Source organism: Dermacentor silvarum, chromosome 1 (assembly GCF_013339745.2).
Source record: "Dermacentor silvarum isolate Dsil-2018 chromosome 1, BIME_Dsil_1.4, whole genome shotgun sequence".
NCBI classification, from domain to species: Eukaryota; Metazoa; Arthropoda; class Arachnida; order Ixodida; family Ixodidae; genus Dermacentor; species Dermacentor silvarum.
Window position 1 is genome coordinate 305,307,471 of NC_051154.1, and position 14,919 is coordinate 305,322,389.

Consider the following 14,919-nt stretch of genomic DNA (forward strand, 5'->3'; position numbering starts at 1 on the left):
AAACCTTGAAAGTGCAGCGCATACGAAGCTACCGGCACTGGGTGCACTTTGACTACATTGCAGATCGCTTTGAAGATGAGGCCCACGCGGCGCGTACTCTGCACACGTTGCAGATCGCTTTGAAGACTGCGCGCGGGCGCATACCAGTGGCGCACCGACGGGGGGGGGATTCGGGGGTTGTAACCCCCCCCTGAGGCCGACTTCACTCCCCCTTTTGTTTAACCCCTTTTCTTTCCTTACGCATTCGAGTACTGCAACTAAGATGTAAGACGCGCAATCGTCTGCACACTCGCAAAAAGCGCATTTTTTCGACAATTTCCCGTGAAGAAATCGAAATTAGTGCTGTTTAGATGGTATTGGCAAACTGTCAACCCCCCCCTGGCAGAGATCCTGGGTGCGCTATTGGCGCATACTTTGCACACATCGCAGATGACCACGCGTGCGCGCGCACACTTTGCACACATCGCAGATCGCTTTGAAGATAGGTGCAGCACCATAATCAGGAGCCGCTGGATAAGAATGCCCCCTGCCCCGCCTCCCTCCCTCGCACGCACGCGAGATTGAGCCAAGTTCATTGACTGACCCTCGCAAGTCTGCTGTCAGCCTGTGTCGACACGGCCAAAGAATGTTTTATATGCCCGATTTCGAAAAAAATTGCCGCTAATTTCGTCTGCTGTAGCCGATAGTCTGTTGCAGCGCAGTCTGTTAAAAGCGAACTTCGTTGCTATAATAAAATAGGTAGAGCAAACAACGGTTGAAATATGGTCTATTATATTCGAAAGGGGGGGGTCTGTTGTACGCGGGTCCGTTGTAACAAGCGTAGACACTATAACGAAGGCGATAAAATAGGATTCTTGCAAAGAGTCTATTCTTGCCATCAGCTGTTACGAAAATTGACACTAAATTGATCTCGGCCATTGTTTCGTCACAGTGAAAAAAAGGAGCAGTGAAGTGCATTTCAAATACTGCAAATTTACATTAAACCCAATATGTAGCATGAACATGTGAGTTTACCGCACAATGTTACGTCTTCATCTCTTGTGTTCAGGCAAAGGAAACTTTTTTTTGCAACAAGAAACAATACGGTTACGGTTACTTTCTTTATGTAGATGGAGATGCTGCCTTCAGCATCTAATGGTGACATTTAAAAAAAAGAAAAAAAAGGGGGTTCTTCGTGTCCATAAAATCACAGTTGGCAATAAGAACCATCTTGAAAAGTGATTATGCACCTTAGCTTTCTTGAGGTCCCATAAGGATATACTATACCAACTTGTAACTTGAGTCATCAAGACAGTACTATCTGAAGTGATCCTCACCAAACCTCAGTTTATATATGGCAGAGTGTAACAAACCCTCACTAAGCTGAAGAGATGCACTGATAATAATAGCGGTGGCGTTTTGGAGAGAGAAAACAACCACCGCAATGTCTCTCTGCTCGCGTGTCAAAGCACTAAAAACTGCGTAAAAGCACTGCTGCGCCTCACGCCATCTCGCCCCTGAAGAAGAATCCGGTCAGGCTCTGAGACATCGGGTTCTAAAATAAAATTTTGCTTTGTGCTTCTTTTATCTTTTATAATAATATCCTACAGAATCGAAGTTTTGCTCAACTGCATATGCCCCAGTCTTGTTACATGCTCAGAGTGCACTGTACAAACAAGCCAAATGACATTAAGGTGGTGGCCCACTCCGGCATTCACGCGCTCGGCATTTTAGTCATTGTTTGCGGACGCACTGTGCTTCCTGCACTCACTGGACGAATGCGAACTTTTTTGCATTAGAAAGCTTACTTTCTGCGCTTTCCAATGACACCTAGTATTGTTGCCTAGCCTGAAGAGTTACCCGACGGCAGTCAAAACAGTGGGAGCAAAAGAGGATGTTTTTGCTGTAATAGCCTCCGTTGTACTGCATTTCCGGCAAAACTGTTCAACGTAATAAAATGAAATTTGCTGTGTCTTTAAATGAAATGTTATACAAGATTTCTATGATGAGAAATTGTGTGTAAAGCAATTAAAAATTAATATAGGCACCAATAAAAATGGGCAAAACTGCAAAAGTTTATGAATGAATATCTGTTTTCCTTTTAAACTCAGGACAACAATATTTAGTGGTTTTCTAGGCTACAGTATACTTATCATCTATGTAAAGTTGTTTTGTGTTCTGATGAACAGTTCGTGAGTTATTACTACTTCAAATTGGCAATTTATGACTATACTTTGTCACGCGTTACCGAAGAAGGGACAAAACTATTCAAGCTGAAACTGAAATTTTCAATAATCAAGCAGCAAGCCCTTCTTTCGGATTCTATGAAGAGAAAATTGGCTTATGTTAATTAAGGAATCTACAGGGGAGCAGTGAATTTAGCTAATTTTTCTTCTGGCCAGGTCCGTGCAAATTGACATTCTTTTTCATGTACACGCTAATTCACAACAATTGTTGCACATTACTAGAGCCATACAGTGTCTTGTAATTACTAGCACTCACGAGTTTTATACTAAGCAGTGCTTGAAACAAAAGCTTTTCAATAAATAATAAATCTCACAGGGGATTTTTGGTGGTGGTGCCATCTGTGCTAAAAGATATCAAGCTGTTTCACGTCAGTTCTAACGTTTGTCAAATTTGGCGCCACTAAACATTACAAAGTGGGCAAAACGCGGAGGGAATTCCTTCTCCAGGTTTGAGTGTTTGGCTCAGTCTAGTCACCGTGCCTACCCCACATTCCTTCAAGCACGCGTGTCTGGAACTACGCCTTCAATGTAGTCCTACATGAGCTCACTAACTTGTGGCTGCGGGGAGAAAAATATGAAAGAAAGAAAGCACCGGTGCACGGGTACATCATGAGTGCATGCCAGCAGGTTAGGCTATTGCGCCATTGTGCCAAAGAGAATTGCAAATTGCCCTTGCCTCTTGCAGGCAAAGAGAATTGTGCCAAAGAGAATTGCCCTTTGCAGGCTTGTACGACGATATCTGGAAACTTGCTTTCCCCACGCGGTGGGGAAAGAGAGAGAGAAAGGAAAGCATGGACAGCGCGAAAAAGGCAGATAACATGTGCACAATTTACACTATATAGACTGATGACTATTAGAAAAAGTACTTTTAGCAAATAACTATTCGCGCAGGTTAAGCGGGCTCTCTAGTGGGTGCGCCATCGAACCCACGACTGCACGGGAGCGTGCGTAATTTCTACCCCAATAAAGCAGCCTAACCACGTGTATTATGCTGTCTATTTGATAGGGGCACGCGAATAATAACATTTGACACTGAATCGAATACAGCCTATTAGATTCGTTGTTCAAAGTTATGAATATTCACACACCCCTACTAGTATTTCATTCTCGGAAAACTTAATTCCACAGTACAGCTGCAACTTGCAAATTTATAGCTGCTGTCCTGTGATAGTTCGACTGCAGTATACTTGGGGAAAAAACCAAACAAGAGGACATCAGCAACTGACAGCAAGCGTTGAAACAAACCCATATAATAAAAACTTTTTAGGTACGCATATTTATCGTGTCACTGAGTGACACTTATCAGTCCAATCATAATGCCTTCTTTTACTCCTGTGTTTATCTGCAGAGAATACAGCGACACGCAAGCAGTATTCTTTGGGTTCCATTGCTTGCTTCACGTGTTCGCTTGTCGAATTCTTCATGAATTTGACTAGTAAGTTGCTTAGGCAGTAGGTGCACATGAAACGCGGATTTCAGTTTTATGCATACTTGTGCTACGTGGTACACAAGGACATCGGTACACAAGGGCATCGATATGAAAACTCGGACGTACTAAGCTCATATCAACGCTTCATAGCTTCGGCAGGAACCGGTGCTCTGGCACCAAAACATGGCCGACGCCCTAGGAACATTTGTTTGCCAGCCTAATCCCTATTCATCTAACAGAGCGAAAAAAAGTCAGCTGTTTTGGGATACATGAGACTAATAGTGCTTTAGTTGGTTGCACTTGAAAGCCTTTCCATCGCGCATGTATGTAAAAAGCACCCTTTTTGGCGCTCTGCAAGGTGTGCAAAGGGGCTCTGTGTATTGTTAGCACAGAAGTAATGTAAACGAGCTTGCTGGGGCTTCTGAACGTTGGTCAAGCGGCACATGCGGTCGAAACAAAACTGGTGTCAGCCGTGCCCACAACTCTAATTTCTATGCATGTGGAACAGGGTAGCTTACAAAAGCACTGCTACTTCTTCGAATAGTCCAGCCGCAACACCCAGCTGCTCCACGTGACTTAACAGTGCCGGTGTGCGGGGCCGGTGACAAACATTCTCAAGGAAATCGCTCCACAAACGGTCTTCTTTTTTCTTTTTACTTAGTTGCTCTGTTGTAAATATTTCATTGTTACTCTATACTCTCTCTACTAACCTTTACCCCTACTCTTACCGCCACCTCTCCTCCACTGCCCTGACCGTTCTCCACGTCCTCCTGGAGTGTCTAGAAGCCAAAACAGAGAGAAAGTAATATTTTCCACAAGCGTACCGATATCATGTCCCTCTTCATGCCATTATGTTTCTTGGTGAAGAACCGCTTTTTCATGCCAAAGCAGTCGTCGATTTCTTGATGTGGTCCTGCATGTTATTAGCCCAACAAGTTCGTAGCGCATCCTCTTCCCAGAGGATGCCGCTGTGATGGTAGTTTTTTATAGCACATGCCTCCAGGCCCTTATGGTTCAAGGGCTCTGTTTAGGCAGCAGTGCTTCTTGCCAATTACTGAATCTTAAATATTTTAAATATCGTATCATTCTTTCTCAATGCATTCTTCATTTTCATAGTACACCTTGTTAGTCATTGCCATGATTTAGTACATGTATAATTTACGCACTTTACAGCGGCTATTTTCAGGCCCCTTTACAGCCACGCCTCATCTGCTTCTCAGAATTCATCGCTCCACTGCAAAATCACAAGAACTGGCATGGCGCTCTTTGGCCATATCTGGCTCTTGCGCCATTAAACAACACACATTCATTCATTCATTTATTCATTCATTCCTCCACTGCTGACCGCTGTTCGGATGTCAGCAGACTGCGCTAGACAGTTACTGCGGTCCTTTCCTTTGTCTTTATAGGCACAAAGCAATAGTGCCCATTTAAAGCCTAGAACCTTCATTTAGCCGGCCCATACTTTGCAAAATGCTAAAAAAAATACACTAGGAAGAGAAAGAAACAAAACTAGTTGACGATCAATGTCACTCGAGGTTCTGCAGTGAGCACTGGTCTGCAGGCCATCTGCCGAGACAGCTTTCGAAGCAGCGGCCCACACTCACATGACAGCCACGTCAAAAGCTGCAGTGACGAACCACTAATAGCCACCATTTTACAAGGTTCGACTGAGCCATTGTTGAAAGTATCAGTGGGGAGAAGGCCACCACGCGCAGCAACAGAACAACAATGGTGCGATGCACAACTTGTCCTGGAAAGAAGGGGAGAGGGGGAATTTTCCTCAACTCAGCCTATCGCCTGTCACAGCGTCGCAAGAGAGCCAGACCCGGGGCATGCTGTGACGGCAAAGAGTCGATTTTTTTCGCTTTTTCCAAACATGACTGAGTGGCGTCACCTGGTAGGAGAATCTGAACTGAACTACACGCAAGATGGCGGCAGTGATACATTCACCTTATAAACACTCTTCCTCCACTTTGAGGAAGGGAGTCTAAGTTTCGACTTGCCATACGTGGCTGCTGTGTATTGCCAAGAAACCATAGTAGACTGGGCCTATAGACTGACTTCAGTTTTGCAACTTAATGTCAACCTACCAAAAACATATTATCCCAAAAAACTTATGCAGAATCGTATCAATGAGATTTCAATGTATCATCACACATCTAGGGTATCAAGTATAAAACAAAGCCTAAACATTCCTTTGCTCCTCGCACTTCGTAGAAAAGCATCACCATCTATCTTTTTTCTTTAAAATATATCACCTGAACCAGGAATTGAAACACGACCTTTTTTTCGGAACCGTTTTACACTTCGTCTCGCGCTTGATTATCAATATAAAGTTGGCGTTCCCTTTTGGAAGTCTAACCAGTTTCCTAATTCATTTGTTCCCCAGGCAAGTTGAAATTCAAACACTCTGCCCGCCTCCATGGTTTCAATCAGCCAGCTTGATGCATTTAAAATTGCACTTGATGCCTGTAATATATTGCTTAAATTTTGCCCTGTATTTATAGCTTGACTTGTGTGCATATTTTGAAGTGGTGTTTTTTTTTTTTTATACTCGTGCATTATTGCCATTTCTCTTGTTACATGTACATTTTGCCCAACTCCTTTCTGTAACATCCTTTGGGCCTTGAAAGTATTTCAATAAATAAATAAATGTAGCCATTGCTGGAGGCACCACAGCTTATGCAGAAGGTGAGGTAAACAGCCAAAAAAAGTAAGAGCAGAGCCAGTTTCTGTGGAAGAAGGCATTTCTGCCACAAGAATGTTACGTTCATGCAGTTACAGTAATTATACCTTGTCACAAAAGCATGCACTGTCTTTTTGTCGGCTGTCGTTGGCCACCCTAATCTGTTTACATGAGCCCCTCTAATTTTCGCTATGCAAGTGCTTTGCTCAGAGGTTCACATTTTTCTTTGCGGCAGGAGTCAACGCCCTGGTCCCCGCATAAGCTAATGGGTGGTGCGCCAGGCGACTCCCTGCACCACCATGCCGGCCACCACCCCCACCACCCACAGCAGCAGCAACCTCACCATGCCCATGTGGCAACTGCCAAGCTGGTTGGTTCTCTCTCTCCTCCTCTCTCTAAGCTTCTGTAGAAGTGCATGTTGTCCTGCATTTAGCACACTGCCTCCATTTTCAACATAGTACCTGCAAAAGTTTCCACTTCCCAACATGCTTTCTCAGGGCCCCAGTTTTTCCTCTCTGCCACCAGCAATTATTATGGTGACAGTTCACTCGTGCTCAATCTAGGCGTATTTATTTGCGTAGAAGTGCAGCACTGGTTATCGTGTAAAATGATTGGAGACAACCACCTGACCTAGTGGAATAGCCTGTAAAACTAGGTTCGAAGTAACTGCGGCCAATAAAGCATTGTCGCTTACAGAGGCCATCACACATGCATGATATTTGAGCAACGGTGACATGCAATGCGACAGGCAGACCCTGTTGCATTGTGGTGTGGAGCAACTACTAGGACACAACACCTTGACAAGTAGTGACAAATTTACACTGTTGTCCAATTAAAATACAATTGTACGCTAGTAAAAAAATTTCCGAAACGTGTCACAAGATCAATGTTTTGTGAGGTCTAGTTTGAGGTATGAGAAGCATATAAGGTCGATTTTTAATACCATGCTTCAGCACAGTAAAAAAGAAAACATGTAGCAAGGGTGAATTTAGATTGAAGCTGGCAGTCATATTGTTACGAAACCATGGTAACCAGCAGAAGCCTCTGTGCGGACTTCTGGGCAGCAAGTGAAAATTTTAGTGGCCCAAAACTGGCGACACAACAAGCGATGGCGACACATCCCCCTCTGCAACAGCAAACCTGTCACTTGAATTTTGTGTGCATGTGTTTAAGCCTTTGAAATCCTCTTGAACAGCTATCAGCAGATGCTTAGGTTTTTCTCATTAGCGTGAGGTCAGGAACATTACGGCCCGAGATTAATGTTGCCAGAACTTCATTTTATCCATGCTACCAAGTCACTGTGGTATCACTAGTGGTGCTTCATTTGACGGCTGCCTGGTGGGTGAAGCAAGCAGCAAAATAAATAATGCGGTCCGTTGTCAGGAGCCACCTGCCATCCGAGAATTGCAGTTTGTTAGCTGTCGGAAGGCACCCTTTAAACTGCACATTCTTTCTCGACGCTTGTACAAATGTGCACTTCTGTTATTTTGTACTATAGGTGGCAGCACTAAGGTAACCAACTAAAAGAAATTCAAAAGCACCATCAGCTTAAATGTTTTCTTTTTTTGACGCCGCTCAATGCCACACGCTTTATGGGAAGGATTCTCCTTGTTTCAGCGAAAGTGGCAATGACTTTATTGAAGAGGAAAATTATTTCTTTTATCGGGCAAAGAGACCTTGTCAAATGAATGTACTGATGACAGTGAACAGGAAGATGACCCAGCAGACGACAGCATCAGAGGTGCCTAACTAACCACATGCGACAGGCTAGAAAGTCTATACGAATGATTTTTCACCTGTGCAACTCGTCCAACCTGACCTGTTAGACTACTTTCAGCTCTTTTTCATGAAAGAATGGATTGAGGAAATCGTGCATGAGAAAAACTGCTTTGCACATTAGAAAGTTTCCTACTCTGGCGTCCTTACAGAGCACTCCATATGGAAGAGCTGGAAAAAGTAAATTTGTATTAATTCAAAGCTTTTCTTGGAGTTCTACTGAGTATGGCACTGAATCCCAAGCCAGAAATCAAGGGATACTTAAGTCGAGACCTGTTGCAGATGTTCTTCCCTCATGCGTTCACATGTGTGAGATTCCTCCAAATCTTCTGGATGCTTCACGTTGCTCTATCCATGGATCATTCTTCAAAGACGTCAACGTGGGGAAGCGAGATAAGAGACATTGTACAATTCAGTAAGCCCTCATTATAACAAAGTAAACGGGACGGCAAAAAAATTTGATATAAGTGGTAATTCGATATACGAACTACTCCATAATAGCTCTGAAGCTGAATTAGCCATGAAAACGCTGCAGAAGTGGTAAGTGCGAGATATTCAGTGAAACAAACCTTTATTGAGGTACAAAAATGTCTAAGCTGGGTCTGTCGGATGTTTCTGCTGGGCGCGAGGAGTACCTGCTCCACTTTGTTCAGGCACAGCATGAGGTCGTGGTCATCGCCCGAGCTATAGTGCCTAGTATATTGGCTAGTGCTCTTTACAACGGGCGAACATCGCACCATCTGTCTGCAATGAATGCCCACGGTGGCCAGCAGGGGTCACAGCCGTGTAGGTGGGTGCCAACTATGCCTGTCGTCTGCTTCGCCAAAGCAATTTCACAGTGGTTACATCGATTTCTGTGTTTGCATTTTCAGTGTCATTACGGTGTAGCATGTTTGTTCCTGGTGTCATCAAAGCTTAGAGTGAGTGCGCGATTGTTGTGTTCCCGTGCCTGTTAGTAGCAGAACTACGTGACGGCGGTGAAAGAACTTTGAAACCACAGCGACAGTGAAGAGAGAGGACTTGCTTTGCTTGGTTGAGCAGGAGTGGTTAGTGCTCTAACAAAGAGCTTGTATCCTTGTTCACTGCACTATCTGATGGCACGCGGCTCTCGGAAAGGGAACGAAGGATAAAGAGAAATGACACAACGCTGACGCCAGCTGCTGTGGTTTGCGAAAGGCATTTCAAAAGCCGTTTCATTGAACATTCGTTCACTATCATTGTGATGTCAACTATCTTCGCCGTGAATCGCCTCTGAAACCCGATGCAGTACGGACGATATTCAAGTGTCCTACGCACGTTGTTCCTAAATTAGAGCAGAAAAAGAGGCAGAATAAAATATCTGTGCGAAAAAACTTCCAGTAAAGCAGCATAGGCGTGCCCATCGAAAGATCAGGTGTTCACCGCAAAGCTTCTGTATCTGAAGAGTGCACTCCACGCTGTAGTTCCAAAGTCGCGAGCGCTGATGGATTGCAATATGATACGGCACAATGGTCGCAAACCACCAACGAAAGTCGCCATCTGTACTGCGATATCGATCTCTATTCCAGTCGCATGGATGAAAGTGCCATCTCTGCCAATGAAATCATTAGGTTATGCCTATTGTGAAGGTGAAATGAATAACCCAGAATAACTTACTTGCCACGCTTTCCTTAAAAAATTATCGTGTTCGGAATCCTGTGATGAAGATGGAAGACAAAAACAACTTGTGATGAAGCATAATTGTTGATAGTTGCCTTAACAGCTGCTGCTGGTTTGTGGGGGATGCAGTTTAATTAAAGCCTGCTTCAAAGAAGCAGTCCTATATAGAGACGTGGTTCTTGCTGAAGAATGTTAGATCTTTACAGTCTGATGGGGAGCGTTTTATGTGTTTTCTGCATGTACCAAACAGTCCTGGCACGAAAAGCAAGTGTACAAGAGAAAGAAAAAGAAGGAAGTCGCAGTTTCTCTGGAAAGGCGAAGCATTGATTGAGATGGCAAAATATTAGGCAGCTATACAAAGTAACGTCAGCCTTTCCATCAGCTGCATAAACTGTTGTAAACATCCGCTTACTAACTCGATTAACAATTATGTTGTCATGCGCACACAGGCAAACAAGAACACATCTCACTCAATGGCCGCGCACACTCGCTGTCAGTACGCTGGCGTTATGAAGAGCAGCAGCAACGGCGAGCGTATTCCCCTTTGTGCTGGCTCTCGCTTCAACGCGAACTCGGCACGTGATAACACAGCGCACACGAAGCCGTCAGCTATAGACGGTTTCATCCAGCGCCCTAAGGAAACTTCCGGTAGCCATTCCTTTTGCTCGTTTTTGCTGGTATTTGTTCGCTCGCATGCTCGTCCTGCGCATATTCTGTGTTATTTTTTCGGGTATATCGATATAAGTGCGACTTGTGGCATTCAGTGTGTTTGCGTGACGGCGGGTAGCTCTTCTAGCATCGACTGTTTTCATTACGTTTGCTCGTCAACGGTGTTTATCAAATCTGGGAGCTTACCAAGAGCTCACAGATTTGCTCTGCTCACTTCATCCAAGGTACGTTACTACGTGGAGTAGCCGGACTGCTATAATGCTGAATAATAAAAGTGCTACTGCGCGATTGATCTGGCCGTATGTCGTGTAACTCATGCGAGAGCAGCTCGACTCTCGCCCTGAGTTTGCCCGCTCAACCAGTTTCTTGCCTCGGCGTGGATTGCCATGCTACGAACATGAGTTTAAATTATTGTTTAGTGGGTGCCATGCTGCCGCCATTTTATTTTAATGTTTTTCGTATCTGGGGCACAAGTGCACTTCTGTAGCTTTACTACATAGGTACATGTGCGCATTGGTTTATCGTGTTTAACGTCCCAAAGCGACTCCGGCTATGACGGACGCCACAGTGGAGGACTCCAGATAATTTCGACCACCTGTGGTTCTTTAACGTGCACTGACATCGCACAGTATGCGGACCTCTAGCATTTCGCCTCAATCGAAATGCGACGGCTGGTGCCCAAACGGCGTCTTTCGGGTGAGCAACCGGGCACCGTTACGTAACCGCTGAGCCATCGCGGTGCCATGTGAGCATTCGTATCGGTGTCACAGAGCAGAATCACAGAAAAGTTAGCGATTTCCGTGCATGCATGTAGGAAGTTTCAGCCACATTCTAAAAGCATTCACGAATTAACGGAGGCCAATTAATGATTGCAATCTCGTGCCCAACACTACAGGTTTCATTTCGTTAGAAGTGTGGTAAATTCGTGAGCATTTAAGTTAGTCCCATTTCAGTCGACCTAGGCTTCTTGCACTAAATGACTTTTGAGAATGTACAGTTATTTGTGAATGCATATTGAAAAGCAGAAGCAAGGCATATGACGCAGAAAACATGTGCATGTACACATGCACAGCTTACCGCTTAATCCTCCATCTTGCAGCAATAAAAGTGCCATTGCGAAATGCAAAAACACCCGTGTGATTGTGTTGTAGGGCTCGTTAAAGAACCCGAAGTGGTCAAAATTAATCCGGAACCCTCCACTACGGCGAGCTTCATAATCAGAACTGGTTTTGGCACGTAAAACCACAGAAAGAAGAAAAAATTGCCATTAAAGTTTTTCTAGTTTTCAGCAGTCCCATTACCTGCCTTGAAGACCAGTCTGCGTTCATTGCATGTCCTCACTAAGATGCCGCTTGTTGCTCCGGGGTTGTAACTGAGGGAAGGTGTTTGGAGCCCGGCGAAAACGAAAATCGCACGACATCATCGTCCAGTGGATCGGGCAGCTCTCTGCCTCTAAACGTCAGCTTTTGGCGATACCGATCTTTTGCTTCGGTGCTAAGCGCCTTAAAAGAGTCGCTCGTCATCTCGACAATATTCGCAATGTAGAATCAGCTCATCACAGATTCCACCAAGCAGTGCAAACATCGACACGCCGGCCTCACGTCGCGCATGCCTTCAAACAACATAGCCGGAAGTGCTTCTAGCTCTCCTGCCGGAAGTTCCAATGGGGCAACCAATCAGCGGCAAGCGAGGTTTGTTTGTAAACACTGAAACCATCTATAGCGGGTAGGACAGGCTTCGAACTGCGCAACCGAGCTCAGCCGCCATGACGAAGTAGAAGAGATGTCACCTTCCCCCTCCTTATTTATTTTGGCATAACTACATTGCCTGTATGGCATTATCGTAGGGAGGTTAAAATACAGGAAGTCACAATGGAAAAATGTTCGTCAGTATCAAAAGAATACATCAGTAAATGCAACATCAGTCAAGCACTGAAATTCGCAATAGCGGAAGACAAACTAGTAGAGAGCAATAACTTCTAGAGTAAAAAATAGAAAAACAGTTCACATAGTAGTGCATGTTCAGAAATGAAAACAACATTAGCATTTTCAATACTAGACACTGTTATCACTTCATTAGGGAGCTCATTCCAATCGTTAATTGTGTTAGGAAAAAATGAATATATAAACACATTGGTACGGCATAAGCTCTAATTTTGTTAGCGTGGTCTCTACTAGATGAAACGTAATTCGGCTCCTTAATGAACAGTGTTTTTTCAATACCGGTTTTAATTTTATATATATTCTAAAGGAATTTCAATATTAGCATTTTTCTGTGTGGAGAGAGTTTTCCAACCCAACCCTTACCGTTCTCCGGATCCTCTGATAGTAAAATTATAATTTCCTGTTGCAAAGCTGCTTGCTTCTGGACACATTCTGTTTTGTCTATGAGGTTTTTACTGTGCTGATCCCAGGTTATGCATGGATATTCTAGAATAGGCCTAAAGCTAGTTAAATATAAGGTTGCTTTCAGTGATGACTGAGAATGCTTAAAATTTGGTTCGAAAAAGTGGAAAAGACTAAGATTTTGCGGTAATTGAGTTAACATTATTAGACCAGTCAAGCGTTTCAGATTCCAAGGTATTTAACATGCTCAGTGGTACTGAGTGCAATATTATTTACATTATAGGAACTGGGGAATTTTTCTTTTTCTTTGTAAGCTGCACATGGTAACATTTACCGCTATTCAGAGTCATCTGTCACCGGTTACACCAGATGGACACTTTTTCAAGGTCGGCCTGCAAGACGGACATATCGGCGTGGCATTTCACTGGATGATACAGTCGAATGGTCGATTTAAGGCCTACTACTAAATCATTAGAAACAAGAAATAAAAGTGGCCTAAGTACAGAGCCTTGAGGCATTCCCAATAGCATGTGCATTGGAGCCGATGTCACCCCATTTAAAACAACTTGCTGTTTGTGCAGGTGTAAATAATCCTTTATCCAGCCGAGAATATATTCAGGAATGCCCAGTAAATATAATTTTAAGCAAAGCAGATTGTCCGGGACGACATCAAATGCTTTCTGCAAATTTGGAAAGAGTGAATCTATTTTGTTCACCGCGGACCAAGCCAACTGCAATGTCATACATAAATTCGGTTATTTGTGTTCAGAAATGTTCAATGATGCTCAAAAAAACTGAGTGGAACCCATGCTGAGCTGAGGTAAAAAAGTGATTTGCTTCAAAATACTTCATCTGATTAGAGTAGAGGACATGTTTGAGCGTCTTACAGCAAACGTAAGTTGGATACTGGCCTGTAATTGCCTACGTGTGTTCGATCACCCTCTTTAAATGCCGCAGTCATGTTGGCTGTCTTCCAATCTTGGGGTAGCTTTTAAATTTCTAGTGACTTGTTAAATAATACTACTAAGAAAGGCGCTATCTGTCTTGAGCAGTGTTTCAAAATATGATTAGAAAATCCATCGAGTCCATGAGCTGAATGCGGGTTCAGACTACACAACAAAGCTCCACTCTTTGCTCGCTCACTGCAATGTTTTTCTATTTCCGGTAATCGTGTGGCGTGTCAGAAATTGCAGTGCTACAAGGCTTTATGAAAACTGAATGAACATACTTGTTGAAAACTTCTGCTTTTATTTTGTCATCTTTGATTATGTTACCATCATTTGCAATGGCCTGAATGCCAGTGTTATCCTGCTTGTTGCTCATAATATACCGCTAGACCTGTTTGGGATTCGTTTTGAGTTTATCTGCTAAGGCTGATAGATATCCATTCTTCGCAACCTTCAATTCGTTTTAAGTTTTGTGCTGATATCTCTTAGCTTTGTGTGCCAGCTAGGGTTTTTTTGTAAGTTCCGAGTTTTTTCTGAATTGATGAATCTTTGCGGCGCTTAGCCAAAACCACTTTAGACGGAACAAAATCTGAGGTCAGTGAAAGCATTTTATCCTTGAATATGACCCACAGACTGTGAATGCTACTAAATGAACTATAATGTACAAATATAGGTAGGAAATCATTTAACTTTTATGAGATATCCTCATAATTACTCCTTTCAATTACCGCCCAGCGCGCGCATGTTCGTCCTCACCCGCTTGCGCGTGTGAGGAGACCGCACGCACCCTTCTCGGCTCACCCTCGCAAGCTTTTGCTCGCACCTACGACAAGCAGCCGCGATGTAATAGCACTCGGAAATTATACGGAACGTCACGACGACAGTGGAACTTCACCTGGAGTTTCCATACAATCGCTATCGCAATAAAATGTAAGTGCAGGAAAGTATGGGGAAAACAAACAATCGATAGGAATAATTCCGTACAGGAACGTTCTGGCAAGTGATGCTAAAGTGAATATTTTTTCCTAAAAGAGCAGACCGCTGTGAATAGCTATAGCTCTTTCCTTGTTGCACGACAGAACTGGCATCATGGCATGTGATGCAATGGTGAGTGGATTGTCAAATGTATGATGAGGCACATGCGAAGCGCATATACGAACTTCTTTGAAGGGAAGACAGGGTCCTTTTTTAGACAATACCG

General features: G+C 43.8%; 1 protein-coding gene across 17 annotated transcripts in view; it reads left to right on the plus strand.

The window, feature by feature from the left end:
• Nucleotides 1-14,919, plus strand: part of LOC119437274 (ankyrin repeat domain-containing protein 17-like) — a 190,046-nt gene that overhangs the window by 163,990 nt on the left and 11,137 nt on the right. For all 17 annotated transcript variants that reach the window (XM_037704331.2, XM_037704318.2, XM_037704327.2 and 14 more), the window contains one exon: nucleotides 6,579-6,713. In XM_037704331.2, coding sequence (XP_037560259.1) covers nucleotides 6,579-6,713 — 135 coding nt within the window. The remainder of the gene's footprint in view (nucleotides 1-6,578; nucleotides 6,714-14,919) is intronic.